The following is a 26,929-nucleotide window of genomic DNA, read 5'->3' as shown; positions in this document are numbered from 1 at the left end:
ATATGTCTTCTCATCCTGGGTTTCTCTTCTTGCTGCTGCTGTGACCTGAGACAATGAGGTATCATCTACAGCAGTAGAAAAAACATATGTTTGATTCAGAAGTATTCAGAAGTATTCTATTCAGAAGTATTCAAGGAGTAAGACAAGCAAAGGCCTGATTTTAGGAGATGCCGAGTTCCCACAGCTCCAGTAACTTGAGCTGGAGCTGTGGGTATCTAACATCACTTCTGAAAACCATGGCCATGAGCTCAGTCCTGCATCGGGTCGTGCTTCAGCATTCCTGGTCATTCCTTCCTGCTTGCTCCTCACGCTTTAGCACGGCTCACTGAAGCCACTGCGGTAGGTGTTGTAGCGACGGTAGGGCCGGCTGTACCCACTGCCCAGGCCTGGATACCCAAAGCCGCCGAATCCCAAGGAGCTGCCGGAGGAGATGGGCACTCCCTCAGAGCTGAGGTTGCTGCCCACGGCTGCGGAGGTGGTGGATCCCACGGCAGTGTTCTGAGGGAAGGAGCTGAGGATGGGTCCAGGCAGGGTCACCACCACGGGAGGGGGTTCGATGACGTACGTGGAGTCCTGGCACTGCCTGACGCAGGGCTCGTTGCAGCTATTTGCCAGTGGGGTTGGGCCACAGGGGGTGGGTGAGCACAGGTCATAGGAAGACATGTCTGTCGGACAGAGGGAAGTCTGAAACACAGGGAAGAAAGTAAATGCAACATAAAAGCTGTATTAAGTTTATAAAAGTCAAGTAAGAGGATAACACAAGTGAGAGTACCCAGAGAAGGTGGTCAGATAGGACTAGTAGTAATGGGATGGGATGAGGGGTAAAGTGAAAGAGGGGAGATTTACAATAGATATCAGGAAGAAATTCTTTGCTGTGAGGGTGGTGAGCCCCTGGCCCAGGTTGCCCAGAGAAGCTGTGGCTGCCCCATCCCTGGAGGGGTTCAAGGCCAGGTTGGACGGGGCTTGGAGAAACCTGGGCTGGTGGGAGGTGTCCCTGCCCAGGGCAGGGGGCTGGAACGAGATGAGCTTTAAGGTCCCTTCCAGCTCTAACTCTTCTATGATTTATTAGACCAAAATCCACAGCACACAGTCTGAAAATAGCATAGAGGTTTCTCTTGGTTTTTATAAGGCTGCTGGAGGATGTTCCTGCTCTGCAGCTAGCCTCTGAACTGCAGTGCCAGTCCTGGTAAAGTTTGCTTGACCCCTTATCAGCAAAGGCATTTCCCGTTGTTTGGGAGTTGTCCTTCATGCTGTCTCTCTGGAGAAGGTGCAATTGTGACTGTACCAGGAGGTGGAGACCAGAAGCTGGAGCTCCCACCAGGCAGAGAAAGTGGCCCTGAGCTGAACATTGACACATAACTGCATTTAGTGCCTTAACGCTAGAACTTAGTCACTCACAGCCCAGCCAGTGGCATTTGCAGAACTATAGAAAAGTGTCTAAGAAGCATGCTTTGCTCCCAAAGGTCATATGACCAGAACAGACAAACTTGGGATGCGAAGAAGGATTATTTTCCCAATTGGAGGTTTCTGCCTTGATTTGAATTCAATATATTAGAATCTGCTGGGATCCCTGCTCTTCTGCCTGTGGAAAACAGGACTTGGGGATAGATCCTGGTACTCAAAAAAATTTAATTTTTTTCAAAATTTATTTCTTTTTTTTTCTTTTCTTGGCCCAGTTTCTTAAGATGAGACCATATTTCCAACTGGGTTTGTTGGCAAGCTACTGACTTAGCGTTGATCTCTAAAATGGAGCATGAAGCTGCTTCTTTTGAGGGACAATATTGCCCATAACCTCTAAGTCCTGTCTCTTTACACCCTGCTTCAGAGGTAAATAAAGCCTTTCTTTTTGATAGAAGTAAGCCTTTCTAATTTTCCTCCCAAAAGCAAAAAAGCTAGCAACATTTATAAAGAACTAAGAATAACAAAAAACCAAAACAACAACAACAAAAAAGCAGTCATCAAAGTAACAGTTTAGCATTTAAAAAGACACTGGGCAGATTCAGACTTACCTGTTCACCTGGGCGACTAAGGCAAGAGAAGTGGATGGAAGAGTCTTGTGTTGTATAGGCTTTTATACCATGTTCCAGACTGCCTGCAGACCAGGGACATATATTATGCATGAAATTATTTAATGATGCGTACTTTTGCATGCAAAATCCCCCAAACTGATCAACACCTTTTTTTTTTTCTTTCAAAATCTCTTTTACTATTGCTCTGTTTTCTCCCCTCCCCTCATTACATTCACATTCCAGTATACACAAAGCTTTCATCTTCACCAATGGGCACCCACTTAATTGCTTGGAAGACCGCGGTGACTCATTTGAATTACAGCACTAATTATGTTGCCTCCTAAGGCCAATGTACATTTTATGTTTCATTTTAGCCATCAAGACGCTGCTTAAGGGGAGCGTATGCGATGCATAGTCCTTATTCAAGACTTCACTCCTTTAGGTGAACGATCATTTAGCTCTGAGGTGAGGGCCTGGGCTCAATTCACAAGTATTTCCATTTCAAGGACTCGGCTTTACCACAAGCTGTATAATAGGTATTCCCAAATTTTGCACTACTGCACTATTTCAATCCCAGAAAAACACAGCTGAGAAGAGCATCACATTCCCATCGGCATTGCAAAGGTTAAAGACAATTAAGACTGGTGAAAATTGCTGACCAGAGCCAATAAAACACGTTCTAAAATTGCTTCGGCTAAACTGCAGTTTTCCTACTTTGTATGAATACGGCTAATACAAACACATCTAAGACCACATTTCTTTACCCAATCATAAATTTTGACTTCATTTTCCATGCTCAAGTCAAACAATCACCCTTATAATGAAAGAGTTTGATTACTTGATCTCATCACTTTGTGACATTTATTAACTGCCTCTAATTCCAGACAAGATTTCTGTGCAGTCTCCCATCTGAGGAATCACCATTATTCCTACCTGAAATCCCAGCAAGTCACCTGGATGTGTAGCAATTTTCACATAAAATTAAGTATGAATGTGCATGTTAAAGATTGCTTTCAAGTATTGGAACTTAGAGGCAGTGGTCTGCCTGAGCCAAACTGCAGAGTCAATAGAAGTTACTCCCGGGACTTCTCCACTACATTCATCATTACGTGATCTTTTTTTTTTTTACCTCTGTGGCCTGTCCTGACTCTACCCCAACCTGCTGGAAATAATTCCCCAGGTGGAAAGTATGGAAAAAACACGAATCAGGCCTCTTCTCTTAGCACCACCATCCCCCAGCGAGAGATATGAATTAACCCTAAATAAAGAGTGTCTCTATACAGAGGTTGGTCTTGGTCTTCAGAAGAACAAAGGACTTCAAAGTTCAGAACAGCTTTTTGCTAATGGCTCAAATATGCAAAGTTTCATGCTAGCTAATGTTCAAGGTACGCGACAAGATCTCAGCATCACCTGGCTAATAACCTAATTTAAAAGTGTGTGAGTCAAGATCACTCAAAGGACTTCACAAACTAATTCCAGGTAAACACCTTCAGAAACTTTAATTATTCTATTAAAAATTTTCATAATTGATTAAAAAATAAAGCTTTGGGTTGGAAGGTTTTTGAAGGTTTGCTTCATCTTCTGTAAAATCCTATAAGTCTACATATTTTAATGATTCTCCACAAGAAAATTCTCCTCCCCTTTTCTATAAAAGGAGAGCACCTTTTTCTTCCCTTTCCTCACTGTCTCTGCTGTCCAACATACTACCTGTCATCTTTTTATATATTTTAAAAAATTATAGTGGGTAGAAACAGTCACTCACCTGGAGAATTAATTTCCCTTCTGTCTGTAAACTGAGATAGCCAAAGAATGCTAACTTTTCCTCATTCTTCCCTCTAGGGGCATAAACAGGTTTTCTTGGAGGGTATGTAATATTTTAGAAACAGACTCATTAACAGCCTGGAAATATTTTCATTGATATTCTGCCAATTTAGTCTAATTAGTGCCTAGAGTTTACCCAAAAGGTTGAGAGCCTTTGGATCTTGTTTTTTGGGATTGTTAAGGCTGGTGAAGCAGGACGTAACAGCTCTCACTTATGGATCAGCGACGGAGTTTCGCGTTCCACACACTCAATTAAAACCCTTTGTGTAAGACAGGCTGGTGAGCTACCAAATTGCCAAAGAGCTGACAAATTACTTATATGAATTGAAATCTGTCTCATCTTTATGTTGACTTCAGAGGCTTGAGTGTACAAGCACAAGGCATTCAAATGATCTGCAGGTCTTTGAGATGAAAGAAGCTTTGAGGGAGGCTTTCCATCTGACGCCAAGAGGAGACCAGACTGGTCCATAAACCATACGCTATTTAACTACTGGGAACAATTTAACTGTTGGGGACAATTTAACCAGCTACAACAGAATTTATATAACTGCAATTATTTGAATGCTTCAGACCTTCCCAACATGAGAAGCTCTTCAATTTTCCCCCAAAACCTACTGGTTTAGTAGCTTCAGTGGCTGTTGCAAATCTGTTTTAAATCTCAGGTCATTACTTTTATTTTTCAAAAATAATTTACTTGTGAGGATTTCTAAAGGTTTTAATGGCTACAAATGTCCTATATTTCTTTGATGTTAGCATGCTTCATCTCTTGACATGAGCTTTTTGTTGTAATTCTGTAGGGCTGCAACCAGGACAGTAATGACGGCCAGGGTTTTATACGGAGCCCTGAAATACACAGTACTTCTGCAGTAAATAGCAAGTAAATAGATCAAATAGTTTTGTCGCAAAAAGCTATGTGTATACCTCCTTTGAGGCTTCTGCTGCTGTTCATGTTTTACTTCACAAATCCGAGTATTCAAGCAGTGATTTGACGGTAAAAGAATGTAAATCTTTCTTTGCACCCTGCAGCTTCAGGTCAGAGTTATTGAGAGTGTGAATCACAACAGGATTCCTTAAAACAAATATCATTATATGCTAGATTAGATACCCTGCCATTCTGTTAGATCATAAAATGCTTCCAGCCTTGAGAATAATTTCTTGGCAGAGATGCAAAAAAGCCAAGTATTAAGATGAGTCAGTGTGGAATCAACATGCATTTCAGATGGAAAAGTAAATATTTTCTTGATCTTCAGCTCTAAACATACGTTCTTCTCCTCTGATTACTGGCCCCAGCAGCATTTATATCAAGTCTGTGTCTGGTAGTGATGAAGAACAAGAGGAATTGGACAACAAGCACTTCAAGTGAAAGTTTAAGCCTTACCCCTGCGACGAAAGCCAGAGTTGGGGAAGGAAATGTAGCAAAGCAAAAGTACTTGTCAACAAAGTACCGATTCTGTAGCTAATACCCACTTTGCTATGATGTATCTAATCTAGTTCCACAGACAGCCTCTAATTTGCATATAGAAAGTACATACATTGTGTATATATAAAGTAGATACTTCGTAACAATGTTCCCAGAGTTTTGCAGCCCTAAAAGAGTTCTTAGCATCGAGGTCACCAGCCAAAGCCTTGCTTCTAGTCGGCATGAAAAAGTAGCTTTCAATCAATGGAACAGAGGAACGGTAAGAAAATTTGCAAAAAGGCTAAAATTCTTTCAAACAAACACCAGGAGACTTGGGTTGTGATGCTGCGTAACTTTAATGAGAGCAAAAAGCAGAATAAAAAAATTACAAAGTATATATTTCTAGGACACAGTAAGACAACAGCTGATATGTCTTCTCATCCTGGGTTTCTCTTCTTGCTGCTGCTGTGACCTGAGACAATGAGGTATCATCTACAGCAGTAGAAAAAACATATGTTTGATTCAGAAGTATTCAGAAGTATTCTATTCAGAAGTATTCAAGGAGTAAGACAAGCAAAGGCCTGATTTTAGGAGATGCCGAGTTCCCACAGCTCCAGTAACTTGAGCTGGAGCTGTGGGTATCTAACATCACTTCTGAAAACCATGGCCATGAGCTCAGTCCTGCATCGGGTTGTGCTTCAGCATTCCTGGTCATTCCTTCCTGCTTGCGCCTCACGCTTTAGCACGGCCCATAGAAGCCACTGCGGTAGGTGTTGTAGCGACGGTAGGGCCGGCTGTACCCACTGCCCAGGCCCGGATACCCAAAGCCGCCGAATCCCAAGGAGCTGCCGGAGGAGATGGGCACTCCCTCAGCACTGAGCACGCTCCCGATGGCTGCAGATGCTGAGGAACCCACAGTGGTGTTCTGAGGGAAGGAGCTGAGGATGGGTCCAGGCAGGGTCACCACCACGGGAGAGGGTTGGATCACCACTGTGGAGTCCTGGCACTGCCTGACGCAGGGCTCGTTGCAGCTATTTGCCAGCGGGGTTGGCCCACAGGGGTTGGACGGACACCGCTCATAGCAGGACATGGCTGTTGGATGGAGATACGTCTGTAACACAGGACCAGAAGTGAATGCAATGTAGGCGTCGTATTGCACTTACCTTTTCTCAGCTCAGGTATCAGGACAACAGAAGCTTCCCAGGGATTCTTTTAAGAATGGGGAGTGAGTTGAGAAGGAAAACAAATTCTTAAATATGCTACAAGAAGATGGAGACTGAAATAATCCTCTCTCAGTTGTTGGTGATCTAGTAGAATAGCTGGCAGCAGAACAAAAAGGCACATATCTGTATCATTACTTTCATTTTAGTATTTTGCTTGGCTGTATGTCTGGACAGACACTACTGAGATCCAGCCCCAGGTATTCAGAGCATTGCAGAAGTAGTAATTATGAGTAACACCAAGCCACAAATGTACTTACGGATAGAGTTCAATAGACAGCTGGAAAATGAAATGAAGATTTTCCAGGTTGCAACTTTGCCTAGGAAGAGATACAAATTTCAATATAGTTAAGCATACTTGAAGCTGAGGTCTTTGGAAATCTCTCCCAGACAACTTGTCCACAGATATGCCAGCCATGAGAAAGCCAGGAGTTCCCTGCATGCTCCTGTGTCTGGTTCCAACACACCAACAAACACAAATGTTGCTGTTTCCTATGCCCATCTCAGCCTGTTGGGTGCTCAGCTCTCCTCTGGTTTTGCTGTTCTTTCCCCTTGTCCTCACAGTCCCCGAAACCATTTCTCTAAGCTTGCAGGTGTCATTGCACCCTGGAACATAATTTCAAAACTGTAAGACACCAAGCAGAACTTTTTGATGGTGTCTATTGTATCGAAGTCCATGTTGATTTCTACAGCAGAAGAAGGTTGAGGATGCATGATTAGAGCCAGTATCCTTGCTGAACTCAGTATGACTATTCCTTACAATCTCAGTATGGAGCTTCATTTTTTCTTCATTTAGAAAGTGGTATTTAGAGCTCAAAAGCTTGTGGTTCAACATAATTGATTTTTAAAACCCACAAACCTCTGCTTTGAGTCTTTCTAGTTCCCCTGCTCTCCAGCTGTTTCTTTTAGTATCTGGTTCATTTTACCCTCTTGTTTCTTACTGTGCCCAGTAATAAATTCATCATAACAAAAAAAAAAGGGGGGGGGGGGGAACACTGAAGAAGCCTCTCCTGGAATGAACAACAAAGAAAAGGATTTTTCTGGACGACATTTCTGAAGATACATGCATCCACATCCTTTACAAACACTGTTCATATCAACCCAGCTGAAATTTCAGGCATTACAGAAGATGGATAAGACCCTTAAAGGTATAAAATTCACATTGCTACTTGAAAGATGACTGAGCATGTAGATGTCTGTAATCATAGAATTGTTTGAGTTGGAAGGGACCTTTAAAGATCACCTACTTCCAACCCCCTTGCACAGGTATTCTACCCATTCAGTTTGATAATCTTTATTATTATTATTACTACTGTTATCTAAGTCACCAAGCATGTCTGAAAGCCCACATTTAAATAAATTTATATCACCATTTCAAGCATCCACATGGCCAAGTTGGGGCCCCAGAAATACCTGCAATTCTAACAGCAAAACACAACTTTTAAAGAGAAAAAGCCTTCCCCCCAACCAACCCAGCAACTAGCAAAACACTGTGGAGAAAAAAGAACAGCAATCAAATTGTTATGAAGGCAAGAATTCAGCAAACACAAAAAGAGGAGTAGATTTGAACTAACCTTGTTCACAAAAGAGGAAAAAAGTAAGAGAAGTGGTAGAAGGACGTTGAGTTGAGTTAGCTTTTATACTGCATCTCGGATGGCCTGAGGACCACAGACATCCTTTGTGCATGAAATTATTTACCAACGAGTACATCCTGAATGCAAAATGCTTCCAACTGATTAAATGTCTTTTCCTTACTGTTTATTATTTTGTTTTCATTTCCTTATCTTCTGACATACGTATTCTGTCATACAAGTTTCTCTCATCTTCTGGTATTATGGACCAAATTTATTCCAGTGCCACCTTTCAGTCACAATAAAATTTATGCTCCTAGTGTACGTTTCATTTTAGTCATAAAGAAAAATATTAAGAAAAATTTATACAATACATAATTCATCATTTAAATGTGTCCTTTTATTGAGAATATGAGTGTAAATCCTTAATAAATTCTGGTCTCCACCATGTTTGCAAAACTCCAACTCCAGCCAAGCATAAGAACAATCTAGACTGAACTTTTGTGTTTTGTGAAGGCCCTGCAAAAAAGCGCAAGCAAATGCACACCTGAAATCCCCGAGTCCAACGAGAAAGTATCAGAGCCCTCTGTGAATTTCAGAGAATAATACTATTATATTCCATCAAATTCAGGTAGTATCACCCTATTACACTTCAGCGATGCAGTTTGAGGCACAGCTGTTGGCACAAGGGGACACTGAAACCTGATTTATCAGTTCTTTTATGAAGGGAACCTATAACTCCCCTCTGTACCATCTCAGACCACAAATATGAATAGTACTTCACAAGTCATCTTGAGGACACAAATGAATTTTAAACTATTTTGAGGCATTATCCTTGCACAAGTTAACTGTGGAGTCATTGCGGCAAAAAAACCCACACAAGGATACGTTTGCCATTGTATTTTTTCCCTTGCTACAGACAGCGGTACAACAGTGGTTACATCCAGATTGATGGAAGTTTATTGCATAAGTGGGATATTTATACAAAATTTTAATACAATTTTTAACTTTACTTTGCAGTGTCTCCTGTACAAGCTGCAGGGTTTGAACCTCTCCTTGCAGAGGAGTTTTTGAATATTGTGCCTAAGAATTCTTAGATATCTGGAAAATGAAAGTTCTAGGTCTTCGGTTCCTAAAGAAGAAGGGTTTCAAAGTCCTTCAAAATTTTTGTTAATAATGTGGTTATTCACAGAATTAAGTTATCAAACTCTTCGTGATGTATGATGAAGTTTTCATACCCTCATCGTAGGGACTGTCTTTAAAACCTCTGAACTAAGAAGTTTATAGCTTCACAAAGTGAAGCCGTTTGTATTTTAACACTACAAAAACCAACCCTGAACAATTCTTTAAATTAAAAAATCAACTTTTTACAATTTTTTAAAGTGCTTCTCATATCCCAATAACATTATCTAAAGTGACCCACCTACTCTCTTAAATATTTCCCTTCCTTTACATGTCTAAACAATGCTACCAACCCATAAACATGTAAACATGGACATTTTTGAAATACAAATTCTTCATAGCATCAGGTGCTTACTGACAACCTGGAGAATTATTTTCCCTGTAAAACTTGTAACAATAGCCACAGAAGTTTTCAACACTTCTGTTCTGTTTCCTTCCATTAATCCAAGAGCTTCTATTTGGTAGACTATCTCATATTTAAAAAACAAACTCATCATACATCACTGCTGTGTTTTCACAAAGACTTCTGATCTGTCTCCTGACCATGGCTTGACTCCAGGTTGGTCTGATTGGCTCAAAGAACTCATACAAGAGGCTTAAAGCCCTCCTTGGAGATCTCCTCTGAGATTTTTTTTTTTTTTTTAAAGATGGTAAACAAATTACCTGGCAATTGTTCTCAAGTGGGTCAGGCAGGGAATCGCACACAAAGAGCTTTAGTAAATGTCTTGAATGTGATCCTAGATTGTTCTCCCAAGACACTCGCAAGCCAACATACTGCTGCGGAGCTGAAAAAAAGTCTTTGTTAGGCGGGCCTTGAAGTAATTTCATATCAACACTAATAGAGTCAGTATAAAAGTACCCAAAATTAAAAGTACCCATAAATTGTGAAGATGAAAGAATTTTTAATGGGTAGAGTATGCTTCTAAAGCAATGCCAGGGTGAATCCAGACTGGAAAACAAAGCAAAACAATTTCGTTATCAAGGTTCCACCTGCAAAAAATGTATGTGGGAATTAATTCACGCGAAAAGGGATGCCTCAATAGTCTCATAAATTTATGAGTATGCATATGCATAGCTATTGTACCCATTTCTCCACTCTTAACATACAAAGGGGACATGGCCTTCAAATTGATGTTCACATTCTTCAGGAACCGCCTCTCTAATGATACTTTTAATAAAGGCTTCAACATCCTGCACAAACACTCCGTGATGCCACATTGTCTGAAGATGGCTGGTTCCAGGACACTGCATTCTTTTTTTCTTTTAAATCATCAAGCATAGACTTAGAAGCTTACAGCAGAGACCAGCTCTCCAAGCTTTTTCATTCACAACAAGCACCAAAAATGTAGCTTCCAGGACATGTTGTTGTTGGATTCAGGCCACTTAACCAGACGTTTCTTTCTGCTGAAATTCATTTCTGTACTCTTTGTGCTCCATGTCCATTTGCATCATAGAAAGACGCCTTCCTGCCACTAAGAACGAAGCCATTCTTTGATGTACATCAGAGTGCAATCAGCGATTCCTCACAGATCTGAGTGAATAACTAATTACTTCAATGACACCAGTTCTGTCAACAGGGCACCATATGCTTGTGTATACATTCCCATCCCTTCAATTATTTGTTTAGAAAATAGTCATGGAAACCAATTTTTAAGCAGAGACTCCATTCAGTCTAGTACCTATTGATTTACCATCTTTCATACTTTGCTTTTGCTGCCTCAAGCCACAACCTAAAAGAGGACATATCCCATCTTCTCTCTAAACTATTGTTTTCTCCCACTTTGGTAACTTTGCAAGTAGGTAATTTTTAAGTAAAGAAAACTTAGAACATAGTGTAAAATGTTTGAAAAAAATAAACCTATCTCTTTTCCCCCCACTGTGTGGACATTTGGACTGGTTCCAGCACCAAACCTGAACACCAGATCTCTCCCCTCTGCTTCCTCCACTATTTCTCTCTCAGCATTATGATACTTCAATTTTCAAATGCACCTTAGTGGGCTTTAAAAGAGAAAACCCTGTACAAGGTGGAGTCATCAGAAATTACACAACTCCCATTCTTACTGCTTTCCTGTGCTGTGTCCTGCCAGACACCACGTATCTATAGGGAGAGCAAAGGAGTCAATACAATTAAAAATTTGGATAAGTTTCTCAAAGTTTATGTACCTACAGACAAAGGTGTTCTTTATTATTCTTTGATGTCTCTTAGTTGCACACAACGTGCTGAGTTTTAACATCTTTGAGGAAATTCCTAGATAACAGGATTAAAACCAAACTGCTCTTATGGGAAATACCTACGGCCATTTGTCTAGTTCTTCACTCACATAAATTTTCCTCCATATTATAAGAGTTCTTCTGCAGATTAGCTAAGGAATAAGATTCATTGGATTTCCTTTAATGTATGAAGAGAGGGCATCAAAACCCATCGTAAAAATTTATTAATGATACAATCATCTGAAGACTCTTATCACTTTGATGAGATTTGAACACTCACTTCGCCTTTGAAGCCTTGAATCAAAATCACTCAAAGCATGTCATGGTTAAAGCCTCAGAGTCTGTTAGAACTCAATCGAACCAAAAATAGAAACCCAATTCTCCTCAAAAATGTTATGATGCCTTTCAAATTCTCAGAGTTCAGACATGCCAAATAGGGGATAAAATCAGAAAGCTCCCAACCCGAAATATAAAAATTGACTTTTACACACAGATGTGGAAAAAAAATAGCAAGAGAAATATATGTGTAAACCTGTTCAATGATTCACAAGAGTGTAAACAACAACTTATTTTTGTGAGCTTGATTGTGGTGACTATGCAGTTCACATTTACCATGGAGAAGGTACTCTACATAGATTTTCCATATATGACACATACTTCCCCAAGGGGATGAAAAAAGAAGAAAACCACAAGGAAACCCAAATTCAGATGCAACATCAGTTTAATGATAAAAAGTCAAGTAGCCTTATGCAAAACAAAAGGAATATATATTTATATAAGGGAAAAAGACATTTACACCATTCCAGATGAAAGACAGCAAGCAAGACTCCACTTATCCTTAATTCCTGAAAAAAGCCCCTCCGCTGATCATTTTAAAGTACAGCATTGTACACGTCAATGTGAAACTCAAAATAACAGATGCAAGGAAAGTCATCAAAAGCAGGAATTTCAAGAATAAGACATCAGTTGCCCATGTTTCCATACGGAACTAATATCCCTCCACCCTTTGCAGGAGGACACGAGGGTGCTCAACCCCTCTGGAAACCCTGGTCAGTAGTTCTGTCTTCAGACCAGCACCTGGCTCTGGGCTTCCTGGTTGATGCACTCACTGGACGTCCGGCCCAGCTTTAGCAGGGCAGGCACCTTCTGCCGTAGTAGCGGCCACCAAGGCCAGAGAGGTTAAAGCCCCCGGAGTTGATGGGCACTCCATCCTCACTCAGGATGCTGCCAACAGCAGCAGATGCAGAGGACCCCACAGCGGTGTTCTGGGGGAAGGAGCTGAGGATGGGTCCGGGCAGGGTCACCACCACGGGAGAGGGCTGGATCACCACCCGGGAGTCCTGGCACTGCCTGACACAGGGCTCGTTGCAGCTGTTGGCGAGTGGGGTTGGGCCACAGGGACGGCACAGATCATAGCAGGACATGGCTGTGGAACAGAGGTGCACCTGGGAGAGACAGCAGGGAAAACACAGGCTACATGTGAGGTGCAGCCAGACAGCCTTCTCTGCAAAAGCAAAAGCACAGGCTGGGGAGCAGGAACAGGTGCATAGGACAGAAGAGAGATGTAGAAGCCCCAGTCCTGAAGGGGCCACTAAAAACAGAAGCAATACTTACTCCCCTCTCCAAACAGTGGAGAACAAGAATAAGAAAAACAATGAGAGCAGGATATAGGACCAAGGTGCTCAGCAACAGCTACACCAAGATCAAGACTAGTTGAGGCCAAAAGACAAAGAAAAGAACAAGGGAAAGAGAAGAGGCAAAGCTGTTTGCAGCTCACCTTGTTCACCACGGAGGAGAAGGCAAGAGAAGTGGATGAGGGAGCCTGCAGTTTGCACTGGCTTTTATATTGGTCCAAACCGCCCCAGGCCTAGAGGCACCCTTTGTGCACATAATGTGTTTACCAACAAGCTCATCTTGCATGCAAAAGTAACATAATTAAAAAAATGAGGACTCTGCTTATGTTCCCTGTAATGCTGCCTTTTCATTTTCCTGTTGATGACGTGCCTGTTCAGCCACACAGGCTCCTTTCAAGTGACTGTATTAGAGGCCAAAACACTTCCAGGAGAAATGACAGAGAAGTAAAAGAAGAATTATTACACTGCACAGTACCTGAGGAAGGAAAACACTGAGAGAGTGGACAGGTGCAGTCCAGAGTCCAGCTCAAACATCAGGTTCACAGCGATGAAGCAGAACTGAGTGATCATAAGGGCAGTCAGCCCACAGGTCAGGAACAGATCCAACAATGGCAACGCGCGTCAACAGAGCCCAGTGATTGCTGACCAGAGCCAGAACAACCAGACAGACCCACGAAGAGGATGGGAAAACTGTGGGAAACGGGCTCCAGATCCAGGCGGCTCATGGGTAGGCAGAGGCAAACCTGCAGAAGAACAGGAGCCTCACACTCCTGCCACCCAGCTGAAGAAAAGACCAAGGCCACAAGACAGAGCTTAAATAGAGCTCTGGGTCAAAGGGAAGAAGGAGGTGGGAGAGACCCCAGGTGGGGTTCATCAGGGCCATTGGGCCTGTTGTTACTGCACTCAGGCCATTGATGTGCAAGAAGAGGAAATCTCCTGTGCCCCTGGGACACAGGACACCAGCTCCATCTATCACAACAATGGGGGGAAGGACTTCTTCCTGCAAGGCGGAAGCTTCCATTTGTTTCATAAGTGGAAAATCCATCTTTCCTTCTGAGTCTCCTTTCAATCACATCCCTGCCCCACACAATCCACAGGCAGGGTCTCCTCCCAGACGGTGAAGCTGCCTCAGTCAGGGCCTCTGGTGGGCATCTGCCCAAAGGCTGCCATCTGCCCTGCCGCACCCTGCTCTCGCTGATCACTTGCACAGATGCTGCCTTCCCTTCCCAGCATGATCTTTTCACCCCACCGTGCTTCTGCTGTCAGCTCAGCATGGCTCATGAGTGTGGATGGAGAGTGTGTCTCCTGAGGGCCTTCCTGCACAGCAGGGCACGTGGGTTTCACTGGCAGCAGCTGGCTTTCAGGGAAGAGAGGACTTTAGCTCTGGGGAAAGGCACTGTAGGGGATCCTACAGCGTATGGGACAGCACAGCAGGTGCCCCTCACTCTACCTGAAGCGGGACTCCCCAACCCTGACTGTGGTGGTCTGCCAACATTGCTGAGTAGTTCAGAACAAGGTCTGGGGGTCATAGAGAGATGGTCTGGAGACAGACTGAAGGGATACAACTCCTGGGCGCTTTGTCACATATAACACATGTCTTGGAGCCATGGAAAACTTCTCAGGGGTTTGCTGAGAGTCACAATAAGCCTGGTATTCAGGACAAGGGCATGTGAATGACTTTGTATTGCTCTGTCATGTGTAAAGGCAAGTCCCTTCCAGGTGATCATTATAGTGAGCCTTCCCTCCTCCTGTTCCCCCAAGAATGGCACAAGTCCACCAAATACCTTCAGCCACCCTTTGCCCTGTGTGGAATACCATTTGCCCCTGGACAGCTTGGCTGGCTGTCTCAGAAGGGAAGGAACACGAGGAGACATCAAGCTACAATGCAGCATAAACTTTAATGAGCCTAAAGAGTGAAAGAAAGCAGCGCATGGTGGAAGGGACCCGGTCCAGGCTGCTACAAGGGCAGCTGGTAGTCAGGCACCGCATCACAGCAACGGGACACACGTCTTCCTCCCACGCACACGGAGAGAGGCTGATGAGCAGGGCCCCTCTCAACTCGCTTCAGGATGAACCCATGGCACAGGACAGCTGGAGACACCAGGGACTCATGAGGCGGAGAAAAAAGCAGGAGCACAAGAAGAAGACATAGGCTGGCACCTTGCTTCCCTCCCTCCTTTGCAGGAGGACATGAGGGTGCTCAGCCCCTCTGGAAACCCTGGCCACCAGCTGCGTCCTGAGTTGGGCACCTGGCTCTGGGCTTCCTGGTCGATGCACTCACTGGACGTCCGGCCCAGCTTTAGCAGGGCAGGCACCTTCTGCCGTAGTAGCGGCCACCAAGGCCAGAGAGGTTAAAGCCCCCGGAGTTGATGGGCACTCCATCCTCACTCAGGATGCTGCCAACAGCAGCAGAGGTGGTGGATCCCACGGCGGTGTTCTGGGGGAAGGAGCTGAGGATGGGCCCTGGCAGGGTCACCACCACGGGAGAGGGCTGGATCACCACCCGGGAGTCCTGGCACTGCCTGACACAGGGCTCGTTGCAGCTGTTGGCGAGTGGGGTTGGGCCACAGGGACGGCACAGATCGTAGCAGGACATGGCTGTGGGACGGAAGTGCACCTGGGAGAGAGGGTAGGGAAAGAAAAGGCATTATGTGAGGTGCAGTCTGACAGCCTGCTCGGCAAGAGCAAAGGCACAGGCTGGGGAGCAGGGACAGGCTGCATGGGGAAGAAGAAAGTATGAGGAACCACGGTCCCCAGGGTTTCCCTGCAGAGAGAGCCCAGGACTTTGTCCCACCTCCCCTCAGTGGAGAACAAGGACAACTGAGATGATGGGAGCAGGATCAGGGACCAAGACTGTCAGGAAAAGCTACATCAAGAAAAAGACTCAGTTGAGGACAAAAGACAAAGAGGAGAAAAATGGTAAAGAGAAGAGAGAGGCAAAGCTTGTTGCAGCTCACCTTGTTCACCACGGAGGAGAAGGCAAGAGAAGTGGATGAGGGAGCCTGCAGTTGCACTGGCTTTTATACTGGTCCAGACCCCCCGAGGCCTAGAGGCACCTTTTGTGCATGTAATGTGTTTACCAACAAGCTCATCTTGCATGCAAAGCATCACAGTTTAAGAAATGGGGACACTGCTTATGTTCCCTGCAAAGCTGCCTTTTCATTTCCCTGTTCATGATATGCCCAGTTAACCACGCAGGCTCCTTTCAAGTGACTGTATTAGAGGCCAAAATGTTTCCAGGAGAAATGACACGTCAGCACAGGCAGATGATGCAGCCAGTGATGAGGAGTGTCCCACCTCACCAGGTGATGCCATCCCCTTGCCCTCCAGGCCCTCCCTTTACAGTATTTCCTGACGAATGGGGCAGGTCTCCTCACAACCCTGAGGCTTCAGCCTGGACATCCGCATGCGAGGCTCCCTACCATCATTTGCACTCTCTCATGCTCTGCCCACTCACACTGTACTAGGCATCGCCTTTCTAAGCAGGGCACCTCTGCTCTTGGGTTTTACACCCTCTCTCAGCGGTTGAGCTTTGCTCTTGGCAGAAGTTTGTCTGGTTCTTTTGCCATCTTCCTTCTCTCCTTCATCCCTACTTGCCTTAAGCAGCAGAATACCAGTGGGTAAGAATGAAGCCTATTCACCTCCCAACACTCTCTGCTGGACACCTCTGGCAAAGTTGGAGGCACCCCGGTGACCAAGGCATGTGCTGGCCAATCCATACACGTCTCTTTTCCTGCCCTCGTCTTAGCTATGGCCATCCAGACTGCTGGCACACCGGGCACCACCACTTACTTGGCAGGATTTCCACAGGACACCCAACCCTGCTCAGCAGCAAGCAGGCTCCATGAGTCCTTGCAACGGCAGTTGGAGGAGCGTGGCACAAGAGCTGCCTCCTCCTTTACCTGAAGCACAACCAGAGCAGCAGGACCAAAGTATTTCCTCTGGAGGGCAAGTGCGTGGGAAGGAGACACGAAGAACAGAACTGGCAGGGTACTACTGCCACACTCTCCCCACCATGGGGCCTGGTTGGAGAGAGAAAAGAGTCACTGCGTGGGACCTCTGCAGGCACAGCCTCCACAGCACCTGAGTGTGGTTTCTGGAGTATTTGCTGCATATCTGATCCAGAGCCGAGTCCCTTCAGGACACAGCGACACACGCAGGACTCCGCAACACTTAATGCTTTTGACCACAAGACTGCTCCAGTGGGGCCAAAGGTGCTTTTCCTGCTCCCTTGTAGCTCTCTGCAGAGTTTCCGGGGCATGTGACTGACGCTACCCATCGCTTTCAGATGAGGGAGGACAATCCCTGTCTGTCCATCCCCCTCCCTTACCCATTTTACACGCCTAAGCTCAAACCATCACCATGATGCAAAAGCTAGTAGAGGGCTCACATGTCCCTTTACACAGTTGCCCTGGCTGCCACGTGGCCCTTCAATTCCTTTGTGCCTTTCTGCAGTTCCAGGGTTTGGAAGGAGTGCTTGGGGGAGTGAAGGGCAGGGTCACATTGCGAGTGGTAACATGCGATCAGAGCCTTGGCCAGTTGGGCGATAGCCTGCAGAGAAATGTCTTGCAGCAGGTCAACGCCTTGCCTCATCAACTGGAAGCCAGTATGCAACCTCAGTTGTTACTCACATATCCCATGTGGGAGCTCCTGGCCACTCTTTGCACACTCAGACAATACCACCTACCACTCCACAGTCTCATGTCTTTTCCAATATCCATGGCCTTGAGAGCACTCAGCTCCTTTGGGCACAACGGAGGTCCAACATTCACCCTTACGAGCCCACCCTTATCCCCTCCACAGCATCACATTTGCCCCTGGACAGCTTGGCTGGCTGTCTCAGAAGGGAAGGAACACGAGGAGACATCAAGCTACAATGCAGCATAAACTTTAATGAGCCTAAAGAGTGAAAGAAAGCAGCGCATGGTGGAAGGGACCCGGTCCAGGCTGCTACAAGGGCAGCTGGTAGTCAGGCACCGCATCACAGCAACGGGACACACGTCTTCCTCCCACGCACACGGAGAGAGGCTGATGAGCAGGGCCCCTCTCAACTCGCTTCAGGATGAACCCATGGCACGGGACAGCTGGAGACACCAGGGACTTATGAGGCGGAGAAAAAAGCAGGAGCACAAGAAGAAGACATAGGCTGGCACCTTGCTTCCCTCCCTCCTTTGCAGGAGGACACGAGGGTGCTCAGCCCCTCTGGAAACCCTGGCCACTAGCTGCGTCCTGAGTTGGGCACCTGGCTCTGGGCTTCCTGGTCGATGCACTCACTGGACGTCCGGCCCAGCTTTAGCAGGGCAGGCACCTTCTGCCGTAGTAGCGGCCACCAAGGCCAGAGAGGTTAAAGCCCCCGGAGTTGATGGGCACTCCATCCTCACTCAGGATGCTGCCAACAGCAGCAGAGGTGGTGGATCCCACGGCGGTGTTCTGGGGGAAGGAGCTGAGGATGGGCCCTGGCAGGGTCACCACCACGGGAGAGGGCTGGATCACCACCCGGGAGTCCTGGCACTGCCTGACACAGGGCTCGTTGCAGCTGTTGGCGAGTGGGGTTGGGCCACAGGGACGGCACAGATCGTAGCAGGACATGGCTGTGGGACGGAAGTGCACCTGGGAGAGAGGGTAGGGAAAGAAAAGGCATTATGTGAGGTGCAGTCTGACAGCCTGCTCGGCAAGAGCAAAGGCACAGGCTGGGGAGCAGGGACAGGCTGCATGGGGAAGAAGAAAGTATGAGGAACCACGGTCCCCAGGGTTTCCCTGCAGAGAGAGCCCAGGACTTTGTCCCACCTCCCCTCAGTGGAGAACAAGGACAACTGAGATGATGGGAGCAGGATCAGGGACCAAGACTGTCAGGAAAAGCTACATCAAGAAAAAGACTCAGTTGAGGACAAAAGACAAAGAGGAGAAAAATGGTAAAGACAAGAGAGAGACAAAGCTTGTTGCGGCTCACCTTGTTCACCACGGAGGAGAAGGCAAGAGAAGTGGATGAGGGAGCCTGCAGTTGCACTGGCTTTTATACTGGTCCAGACCCCCCGAGGCCTAGAGGCACCTTTTGTGCATGTAATGTGTTTACCAACAAGCTCATCTTGCATGCAAAGCATCACAATTTAAGAAATGGGGACACTGCTTATGTTCCCTGCAAAGCTGCCTTTTCATTTCCCTGTTCATGATATGCCCAGTTAACCACGCAGGCTCCTTTCAAGTGACTGTATTAGAGGCCAAAATGTTTCCAGGAGAAATGACACGTCAGCACAGGCAGATGATGCAGCCAGTGATGAGGAGTGTCCCACCTCACCAGGTGATGCCATCCCCTTGCCCTCCAGGCCCTCCCTTTACAGTATTTCCTGACGAATGGGGCAGGTCTCCTCACAACCCTGAGGCTTCAGCCTGGACATCCGCATGCGAGGCTCCCTACCATCATTTGCACTCTCTCATGCTCTGCCCACTCACACTGTACTAGGCATCGCCTTTCTAAGCAGGGCACCTCTGCTCTTGGGTTTTACACCCTCTCTCAGCGGTTGAGCTTTGCTCTTGGCAGAAGTTTGTCTGGTTCTTTTGCCATCTTCCTTCTCTCCTTCATCCCTACTTGCCTTAAGCAGCAGAATACCAGTGGGTAAGAATGAAGCCTATTCACCTCCCAACACTCTCTGCTGGACACCTCTGGCAAAGTTGGAGGCACCCCGGTGACCAAGGCATGTGCTGGCCAATCCATACACGTCTCTTTTCCTGCCCTCGTCTTAGCTATGGCCATCCAGACTGCTGGCACACCGGGCACCACCACTTACTTGGCAGGATTTCCACAGGACACCCAACCCTGCTCAGCAGCAAGCAGGCTCCATGAGTCCTTGCAACGGCAGTTGGAGGAGCGTGGCACAAGAGCTGCCTCCTCCTTTACCTGAAGCACAACCAGAGCAGCAGGACCAAAGTATTTCCTCTGGAGGGCAAGTGCGTGGGAAGGAGACACGAAGAACAGAACTGGCAGGGTACTACTGCCACACTCTCCCCACCATGGGGCCTGGTTGGAGAGAGAAAAGAGTCACTGCGTGGGACCTCTGCAGGCACGGCCTCCACAGCACCTGAGTGTGGTTTCTGGAGTATTTGCTGCATATCTGATCCAGAGCCGAGTCCCTTCAGGACACAGCGACACACGCAGGACTCCGCAACACTTAATGCTTTTGACCACAAGACTGCTCCAGTGGGGCCAAAGGTGCTTTTCCTGCTCCCTTGTAGCTCTCTGCAGAGTTTCCGGGACATGTGACTGACGCTACCCATCGCTTTCAGATGAGGGAGGACAATCCCTGTCTGTCCATCCCCCTCCCTTACCCATTTTACACGCCTAAGCTCAAACCATCACCATGATGCAAAAGCTAGTAGAGGGCTCACATGTCCCTTTACACAGTTGCCCTGGCTGCCACGTGGCCCTTCAATTCCTTTGTGCCTTTCTGCAGTTCCAGGGTTTGGAAGGAGTGCTTGGGGGAGTGAAGGGCAGGGTCACATTGCGAGTGGTAACATGCGATCAGAGCCTTGGCCAGTTGGGCGATAGCCTGCAGAGAAATGTCTTGCAGCAGGTCAACGCCTTGCCTCATCAACTGGAAGCCAGTATGCAACCTCAGTTGTTACTCACATATCCCATGTGGGAGCTCCTGGCCACTCTTTGCACACTCAGACAATACCACCTACCACTCCACAGTCTCATGTCTTTTCCAATATCCATGGCCTTGAGAGCACTCAGCTCCTTTGGGCACAACGGAGGTCCAACATTCACCCTTACGAGCCCACCCTTATCCCCTCCACAGCATCACATTTGCCCCTGGACAGCTTGGCTGGCTGTCTCAGAAGGGAAGGAACACGAGGAGACATCAAGCTACAATGCAGCATAAACTTTAATGAGCCTAAAGAGTGAAAGAAAGCAGCGCATGGTGGAAGGGACCCGGTCCAGGCTGCTACAAGGGCAGCTGGTAGTCAGGCACCGCATCACAGCAACGGGACACACGTCTTCCTCCCACGCACACGGAGAGAGGCTGATGAGCAGGGCCCCTCTCAACTCGCTTCAGGATGAACCCATGGCACAGGACAGCTGGAGACACCAGGGACTTATGAGGCGGAGAAAAAAGCAGGAGCACAAGAAGAAGACATAGGCTGGCACCTTGCTTCCCTCCCTCCTTTGCAGGAGGACATGAGGGTGCTCAGCCCCTCTGGAAACCCTGGCCACCAGCTGCGTCCTGAGTTGGGCACCTGGCTCTGGGCTTCCTGGTCGATGCACTCACTGGACGTCCGGCCCAGCTTTAGCAGGGCAGGCACCTTCTGCCATAGTAGCGGCCACCAAGGCCAGAGAGGTTAAAGCCCCCGGAGTTGATGGGCACTCCATCCTCACTCAGGATGCTGCCAACAGCAGCAGAGGTGGTGGATCCCACGGCGGTGTTCTGGGGGAAGGAGCTGAGGATGGGCCCTGGCAGGGTCACCACCACGGGAGAGGGCTGGATCACCACCCGGGAGTCCTGGCACTGCCTGACACAGGGCTCGTTGCAGCTGTTGGCGAGTGGGGTTGGGCCACAGGGACGGCACAGATCGTAGCAGGACATGGCTGTGGGACGGAAGTGCACCTGGGAGAGAGGGTAGGGAAAGAAAAGGCATTATGTGAGGTGCAGTCTGACAGCCTGCTCGGCAAGAGCAAAGGCACAGGCTGGGGAGCAGGGACAGGCTGCATGGGGAAGAAGAAAGTATGAGGAACCACGGTCCCCAGGGTTTCCCTGCAGAGAGAGCCCAGGACTTTGTCCCACCTCCCCTCAGTGGAGAACAAGGACAACTGAGATGATGGGAGCAGGATCAGGGACCAAGACTGTCAGGAAAAGCTACATCAAGAAAAAGACTCAGTTGAGGACAAAAGACAAAGAGGAGAAAAATGGTAAAGACAAGAGAGAGACAAAGCTTGTTGCAGCTCACCTTGTTCACCACGGAGGAGAAGGCAAGAGAAGTGGATGAGGGAGCCTGCAGTTGCACTGGCTTTTATACTGGTCCAGACCCCCCGAGGCCTAGAGGCACCTTTTGTGCATGTAATGTGTTTACCAACAAGCTCATCTTGCATGCAAAGCATCACAATTTAAGAAATGGGGACACTGCTTATGTTCCCTGCAAAGCTGCCTTTTCATTTCCCTGTTCATGATATGCCCAGTTAACCACGCAGGCTCCTTTCAAGTGACTGTATTAGAGGCCAAAATGTTTCCAGGAGAAATGACACGTCAGCACAGGCAGATGATGCAGCCAGTGATGAGGAGTGTCCCACCTCACCAGGTGATGCCATCCCCTTGCCCTCCAGGCCCTCCCTTTACAGTATTTCCTGACGAATGGGGCAGGTCTCCTCACAACCCTGAGGCTTCAGCCTGGACATCCGCATGCGAGGCTCCCTACCATCATTTGCACTCTCTCATGCTCTGCCCACTCACACTGTACTAGGCATCGCCTTTCTAAGCAGGGCACCTCTGCTCTTGGGTTTTACACCCTCTCTCAGCGGTTGAGCTTTGCTCTTGGCAGAAGTTTGTCTGGTTCTTTTGCCATCTTCCTTCTCTCCTTCATCCCTACTTGCCTTAAGCAGCAGAATACCAGTGGGTAAGAATGAAGCCTATTCACCTCCCAACACTCTCTGCTGGACACCTCTGGCAAAGTTGGAGGCACCCCGGTGACCAAGGCATGTGCTGGCCAATCCATACACGTCTCTTTTCCTGCCCTCGTCTTAGCTATGGCCATCCAGACTGCTGGCACACCGGGCACCACCACTTACTTGGCAGGATTTCCACAGGACACCCAACCCTGCTCAGCAGCAAGCAGGCTCCATGAGTCCTTGCAACGGCAGTTGGAGGAGCGTGGCACAAGAGCTGCCTCCTCCTTTACCTGAAGCACAACCAGAGCAGCAGGACCAAAGTATTTCCTCTGGAGGGCAAGTGCGTGGGAAGGAGACACGAAGAACAGAACTGGCAGGGTACTACTGCCACACTCTCCCCACCATGGGGCCTGGTTGGAGAGAGAAAAGAGTCACTGCGTGGGACCTCTGCAGGCACGGCCTCCACAGCACCTGAGTGTGGTTTCTGGAGTATTTGCTGCATATCTGATCCAGAGCCGAGTCCCTTCAGGACACAGCGACACACGCAGGACTCCGCAACACTTAATGCTTTTGACCACAAGACTGCTCCAGTGGGGCCAAAGGTGCTTTTCCTGCTCCCTTGTAGCTCTCTGCAGAGTTTCCGGGACATGTGACTGACGCTACCCATCGCTTTCAGATGAGGGAGGACAATCCCTGTCTGTCCATCCCCCTCCCTTACCCATTTTACACGCCTAAGCTCAAACCATCACCATGATGCAAAAGCTAGTAGAGGGCTCACATGTCCCTTTACACAGTTGCCCTGGCTGCCACGTGGCCCTTCAATTCCTTTGTGCCTTTCTGCAGTTCCAGGGTTTGGAAGGAGTGCTTGGGGGAGTGAAGGGCAGGGTCACATTGCGAGTGGTAACATGCGATCAGAGCCTTGGCCAGTTGGGCGATAGCCTGCAGAGAAATGTCTTGCAGCAGGTCAACGCCTTGCCTCATCAACTGGAAGCCAGTATGCAACCTCAGTTGTTACTCACATATCCCATGTGGGAGCTCCTGGCCACTCTTTGCACACTCAGACAATACCACCTACCACTCCACAGTCTCATGTCTTTTCCAATATCCATGGCCTTGAGAGCACTCAGCTCCTTTGGGCACAACGGAGGTCCAACATTCACCCTTACGAGCCCACCCTTATCCCCTCCACAGCATCACATTTGCCCCTGGACAGCTTGGCTGGCTGTCTCAGAAGGGAAGGAACACGAGGAGACATCAAGCTACAATGCAGCATAAACTTTAATGAGCCTAAAGAGTGAAAGAAAGCAGCGCATGGTGGAAGGGACCCGGTCCAGGCTGCTACAAGGGCAGCTGGTAGTCAGGCACCGCATCACAGCAACGGGACACACGTCTTCCTCCCACGCACACGGAGAGAGGCTGATGAGCAGGGCCCCTCTCAACTCGCTTCAGGATGAACCCATGGCACAGGACAGCTGGAGACACCAGGGACTCATGAGGCGGAGAAAAAAGCAGGAGCACAAGAAGAAGACATAGGCTGGCACCTTGCTTCCCTCCCTCCTTTGCAGGAGGACACGAGGGTGCTCAGCCCCTCTGGAAACCCTGGCCACCAGCTGCGTCCTGAGTTGGGCACCTGGCTCTGGGCTTCCTGGTCGATGCACTCACTGGACGTCCGGCCCAGCTTTAGCAGGGCAGGCACCTTCTGCCGTAGTAGCGGCCACCAAGGCCAGAGAGGTTAAAGCCCCCGGAGTTGATGGGCACTCCATCCTCACTCAGGATGCTGCCAACAGCAGCAGAGGTGGTGGATCCCACGGCGGTGTTCTGGGGGAAGGAGCTGAGGATGGGCCCTGGCAGGGTCACCACCACGGGAGAGGGCTGGATCACCACCCGGGAGTCCTGGCACTGCCTGACACAGGGCTCGTTGCAGCTGTTGGCGAGTGGGGTTGGGCCACAGGGACGGCACAGATCGTAGCAGGACATGGCTGTGGGACGGAAGTGCACCTGGGAGAGAGGGTAGGGAAAGAAAAGGCATTATGTGAGGTGCAGTCTGACAGCCTGCTCGGCAAGAGCAAAGGCACAGGCTGGGGAGCAGGGACAGGCTGCATGGGGAAGAAGAAAGTATGAGGAACCACGGTCCCCAGGGTTTCCCTGCAGAGAGAGCCCAGGACTTTGTCCCACCTCCCCTCAGTGGAGAACAAGGACAACTGAGATGATGGGAGCAGGATCAGGGACCAAGACTGTCAGGAAAAGCTACATCAAGAAAAAGACTCAGTTGAGGACAAAAGACAAAGAGGAGAAAAATGGTAAAGACAAGAGAGAGACAAAGCTTGTTGCGGCTCACCTTGTTCACCACGGAGGAGAAGGCAAGAGAAGTGGATGAGGGAGCCTGCAGTTGCACTGGCTTTTATACTGGTCCAGACCACCCCAGGCCTAGAGGCACCTTTTGTGCATGTAATGTGTTTACCAACAAGCTCATCTTGCATGCAAAGCATCACAATTTAAGAAATGGGGACACTGCTTATGTTCCCTGCAAAGCTGCCTTTTCATTTCCCTGTTCATGATATGCCCAGTTAACCACGCAGGCTCCTTTCAAGTGACTGTATTAGAGGCCAAAATGTTTCCAGGAGAAATGACACGTCAGCACAGGCAGATGATGCAGCCAGTGATGAGGAGTGTCCCACCTCACCAGGTGATGCCATCCCCTTGCCCTCCAGGCCCTCCCTTTACAGTATTTCCTGACGAATGGGGCAGGTCTCCTCACAACCCTGAGGCTTCAGCCTGGACATCTGCATGCGAGGCTCCCTACCATCATTTGCACTCTCTCATGCTCTGCCCACTCACACTGTACTAGGCATCGCCTTTCTAAGCAGGGCACCTCTGCTCTTGGGTTTTACACCCTCTCTCAGCGGTTGAGCTTTGCTCTTGGCAGAAGTTTGTCTGGTTCTTTTGCCGTCTTCCTTCTCTCCTTCATCCCTACTTGCCTTAAGCAGCAGAATACCAGTGGGTAAGAATGAAGCCTATTCACCTCCCAACACTCTCTGCTGGACACCTCTGGCAAAGTTGGAGGCACCCCGGTGACCCCATGTGCTGGCCAATCCATACACGTCTCTTTTCCTGCCCTCGTCTTAGCTATGGCCATCCAGACTGCTGGCACACCGGGCACCACCACTTACTTGGCAGGATTTCCACAGGACACCCAACCCTGCTCAGCAGCAAGCAGGCTCCATGAGTCCTTGCAACGGCAGTTGGAGGAGCGTGGCACAAGAGCTGCCTCCTCCTTTACCTGAAGCACAACCAGAGCAGCAGGACCAAAGTATTTCCTCTGGAGGGCAAGTGCGTGGGAAGGAGACACGAAGAACAGAACTGGCAGGGTACTACTGCCACACTCTCCCCACCATGGGGCCTGGTTGGAGAGAGAAAAGAGTCACTGCGTGGGACCTCTGCAGGCACGGCCTCCACAGCACCTGAGTGTGGTTTCTGGAGTATTTGCTGCATATCTGATCCAGAGCCGAGTCCCTTCAGGACACAGCGACACACGCAGGACTCCGCAACACTTAATGCTTTTGACCACAAGACTGCTCCAGTGGGGCCAAAGATGCTTTTCCTGCTCCCTTGTAGCTCTCTGCAGAGTTTCCGGGACATGTGACTGACGCTACCCATCGCTTTCAGATGAGGGAGGACAATCCCTGTCTGTCCATCCCCCTCCCTTACCCATTTTACACGCCTAAGCTCAAACCATCACCATGATGCAAAAGCTAGTAGAGGGCTCACATGTCCCTTTACACAGTTGCCCTGGCTGCCACGTGGCCCTTCAATTCCTTTGTGCCTTTCTGCAGTTCCAGGGTTTGGAAGGAGTGCTTGGGGGAGTGAAGGGCAGGGTCACATTGCGAGTGGTAACATGCGATCAGAGCCTTGGCCAGTTGGGCGATAGCCTGCAGAGAAATGTCTTGCAGCAGGTCAACGCCTTGCCTCATCAACTGGAAGCCAGTATGCAACCTCAGTTGTTACTCACATATCCCATGTGGGAGCTCCTGGCCACTCTTTGCACACTCAGACAATACCACCTACCACTCCACGGTCTCATGTCTTTTCCAATATCCATGGCCTTGAGAGCACTCAGCTCCTTTGGGCACAACGGAGGTCCAACATTCACCCTTACGAGCCCACCCTTATTCCCTCCACAGCATCACATTTGCCCCTGGACAGCTTGGCTGGCTGTCTCAGAAGGGAAGGAACACGAGGAGACATCAAGCTACAATGCAGCATAAACTTTAATGAGCCTAAAGA

General features: G+C 48.2%; 7 protein-coding genes across 11 annotated transcripts; all 7 read right to left on the bottom strand.

The window, feature by feature from the left end:
- Positions 1–312: 312 nt before the first annotated feature.
- LOC141734494 (feather beta keratin-like) lies at positions 313–663 on the bottom strand. Its single transcript, XM_074566337.1, has one exon. The coding sequence runs from the start codon at positions 661–663 to the stop codon at positions 313–315; it is 351 nt and encodes a 116-aa protein (XP_074422438.1).
- A 5,305-nt stretch (positions 664–5,968) lies between these two features.
- Positions 5,969–6,770, bottom strand: LOC141734492 (feather keratin 1-like). The gene is made up of 2 exons (XM_074566335.1): positions 6,710–6,770; positions 5,969–6,340 (listed from the first exon to the last, which is right to left on the bottom strand). Exon 2 carries the CDS (start codon positions 6,317–6,319, stop codon positions 5,969–5,971), a length of 351 nt encoding a protein of 116 aa, XP_074422436.1. The 5' UTR covers positions 6,320–6,340; positions 6,710–6,770.
- A 5,430-nt stretch (positions 6,771–12,200) lies between these two features.
- Positions 12,201–13,807, bottom strand: LOC141734495 (feather beta keratin-like). The gene is made up of 2 exons (XM_074566338.1): positions 13,523–13,807; positions 12,201–12,858 (listed from the first exon to the last, which is right to left on the bottom strand). The coding sequence occupies exon 2, from the start codon at positions 12,835–12,837 to the stop codon at positions 12,541–12,543; it is 297 nt and encodes a 98-aa protein (XP_074422439.1). The 5' UTR covers positions 12,838–12,858; positions 13,523–13,807; the 3' UTR covers positions 12,201–12,540.
- A 1,482-nt stretch (positions 13,808–15,289) lies between these two features.
- LOC141734588 (feather beta keratin) lies at positions 15,290–16,155 on the bottom strand. Of its 2 annotated transcripts, XM_074566496.1 has the most exons (2): positions 15,995–16,155; positions 15,290–15,653 (listed from the first exon to the last, which is right to left on the bottom strand). In XM_074566496.1, exons 1-2 carry the CDS (start codon positions 16,153–16,155, stop codon positions 15,347–15,349), a joined length of 468 nt encoding a protein of 155 aa, XP_074422597.1. In that variant the 3' UTR covers positions 15,290–15,346. The 2 variants fall into 2 exon arrangements, with proteins under 2 accessions (XP_074422597.1, XP_074422598.1); XM_074566497.1 differs by lacking the exon at positions 15,995–16,155 and having other exon boundaries at positions 15,290–15,651.
- Positions 16,156–18,339: 2,184 nt separating this feature from the next.
- Positions 18,340–19,148, bottom strand: LOC141734596 (feather beta keratin). Of its 2 annotated transcripts, XM_074566508.1 has the most exons (2): positions 19,002–19,148; positions 18,340–18,660 (listed from the first exon to the last, which is right to left on the bottom strand). In XM_074566508.1, exons 1-2 carry the CDS (start codon positions 19,146–19,148, stop codon positions 18,340–18,342), a joined length of 468 nt encoding a protein of 155 aa, XP_074422609.1. The 2 variants fall into 2 exon arrangements, with proteins under 2 accessions (XP_074422609.1, XP_074422610.1); XM_074566509.1 differs by lacking the exon at positions 19,002–19,148 and having other exon boundaries at positions 18,340–18,644.
- Positions 19,149–21,332: 2,184 nt separating this feature from the next.
- Positions 21,333–22,141, bottom strand: LOC141734597 (feather beta keratin). Of its 2 annotated transcripts, none has more exons than XM_074566510.1 (2): positions 21,981–22,141; positions 21,333–21,639 (listed from the first exon to the last, which is right to left on the bottom strand). In XM_074566510.1, the coding sequence occupies exons 1-2, from the start codon at positions 22,139–22,141 to the stop codon at positions 21,333–21,335; spliced, it is 468 nt and encodes a 155-aa protein (XP_074422611.1). The 2 variants fall into 2 exon arrangements, with proteins under 2 accessions (XP_074422611.1, XP_074422612.1); XM_074566511.1 differs by having other exon boundaries at positions 21,333–21,637; positions 21,998–22,058.
- A 2,116-nt stretch (positions 22,142–24,257) lies between these two features.
- On the bottom strand, positions 24,258–25,134 carry LOC141734595 (feather beta keratin). Of its 2 annotated transcripts, XM_074566505.1 has the most exons (2): positions 24,988–25,134; positions 24,258–24,646 (listed from the first exon to the last, which is right to left on the bottom strand). In XM_074566505.1, exons 1-2 carry the CDS (start codon positions 25,132–25,134, stop codon positions 24,326–24,328), a joined length of 468 nt encoding a protein of 155 aa, XP_074422606.1. In that variant the 3' UTR covers positions 24,258–24,325. The 2 variants fall into 2 exon arrangements, with proteins under 2 accessions (XP_074422606.1, XP_074422608.1); XM_074566507.1 differs by lacking the exon at positions 24,988–25,134 and having other exon boundaries at positions 24,258–24,630.
- Positions 25,135–26,929: the final 1,795 nt, after the last annotated feature.

Source organism: Larus michahellis, chromosome 24, assembly GCF_964199755.1.
Source record: "Larus michahellis chromosome 24, bLarMic1.1, whole genome shotgun sequence".
In the NCBI taxonomy this organism is placed as follows: Eukaryota; Metazoa; Chordata; class Aves; order Charadriiformes; family Laridae; genus Larus; species Larus michahellis.
The sequence above is the reverse complement of the archived record's forward strand: the minus strand, read 5'-3'. Positions and strand labels throughout refer to the sequence as shown.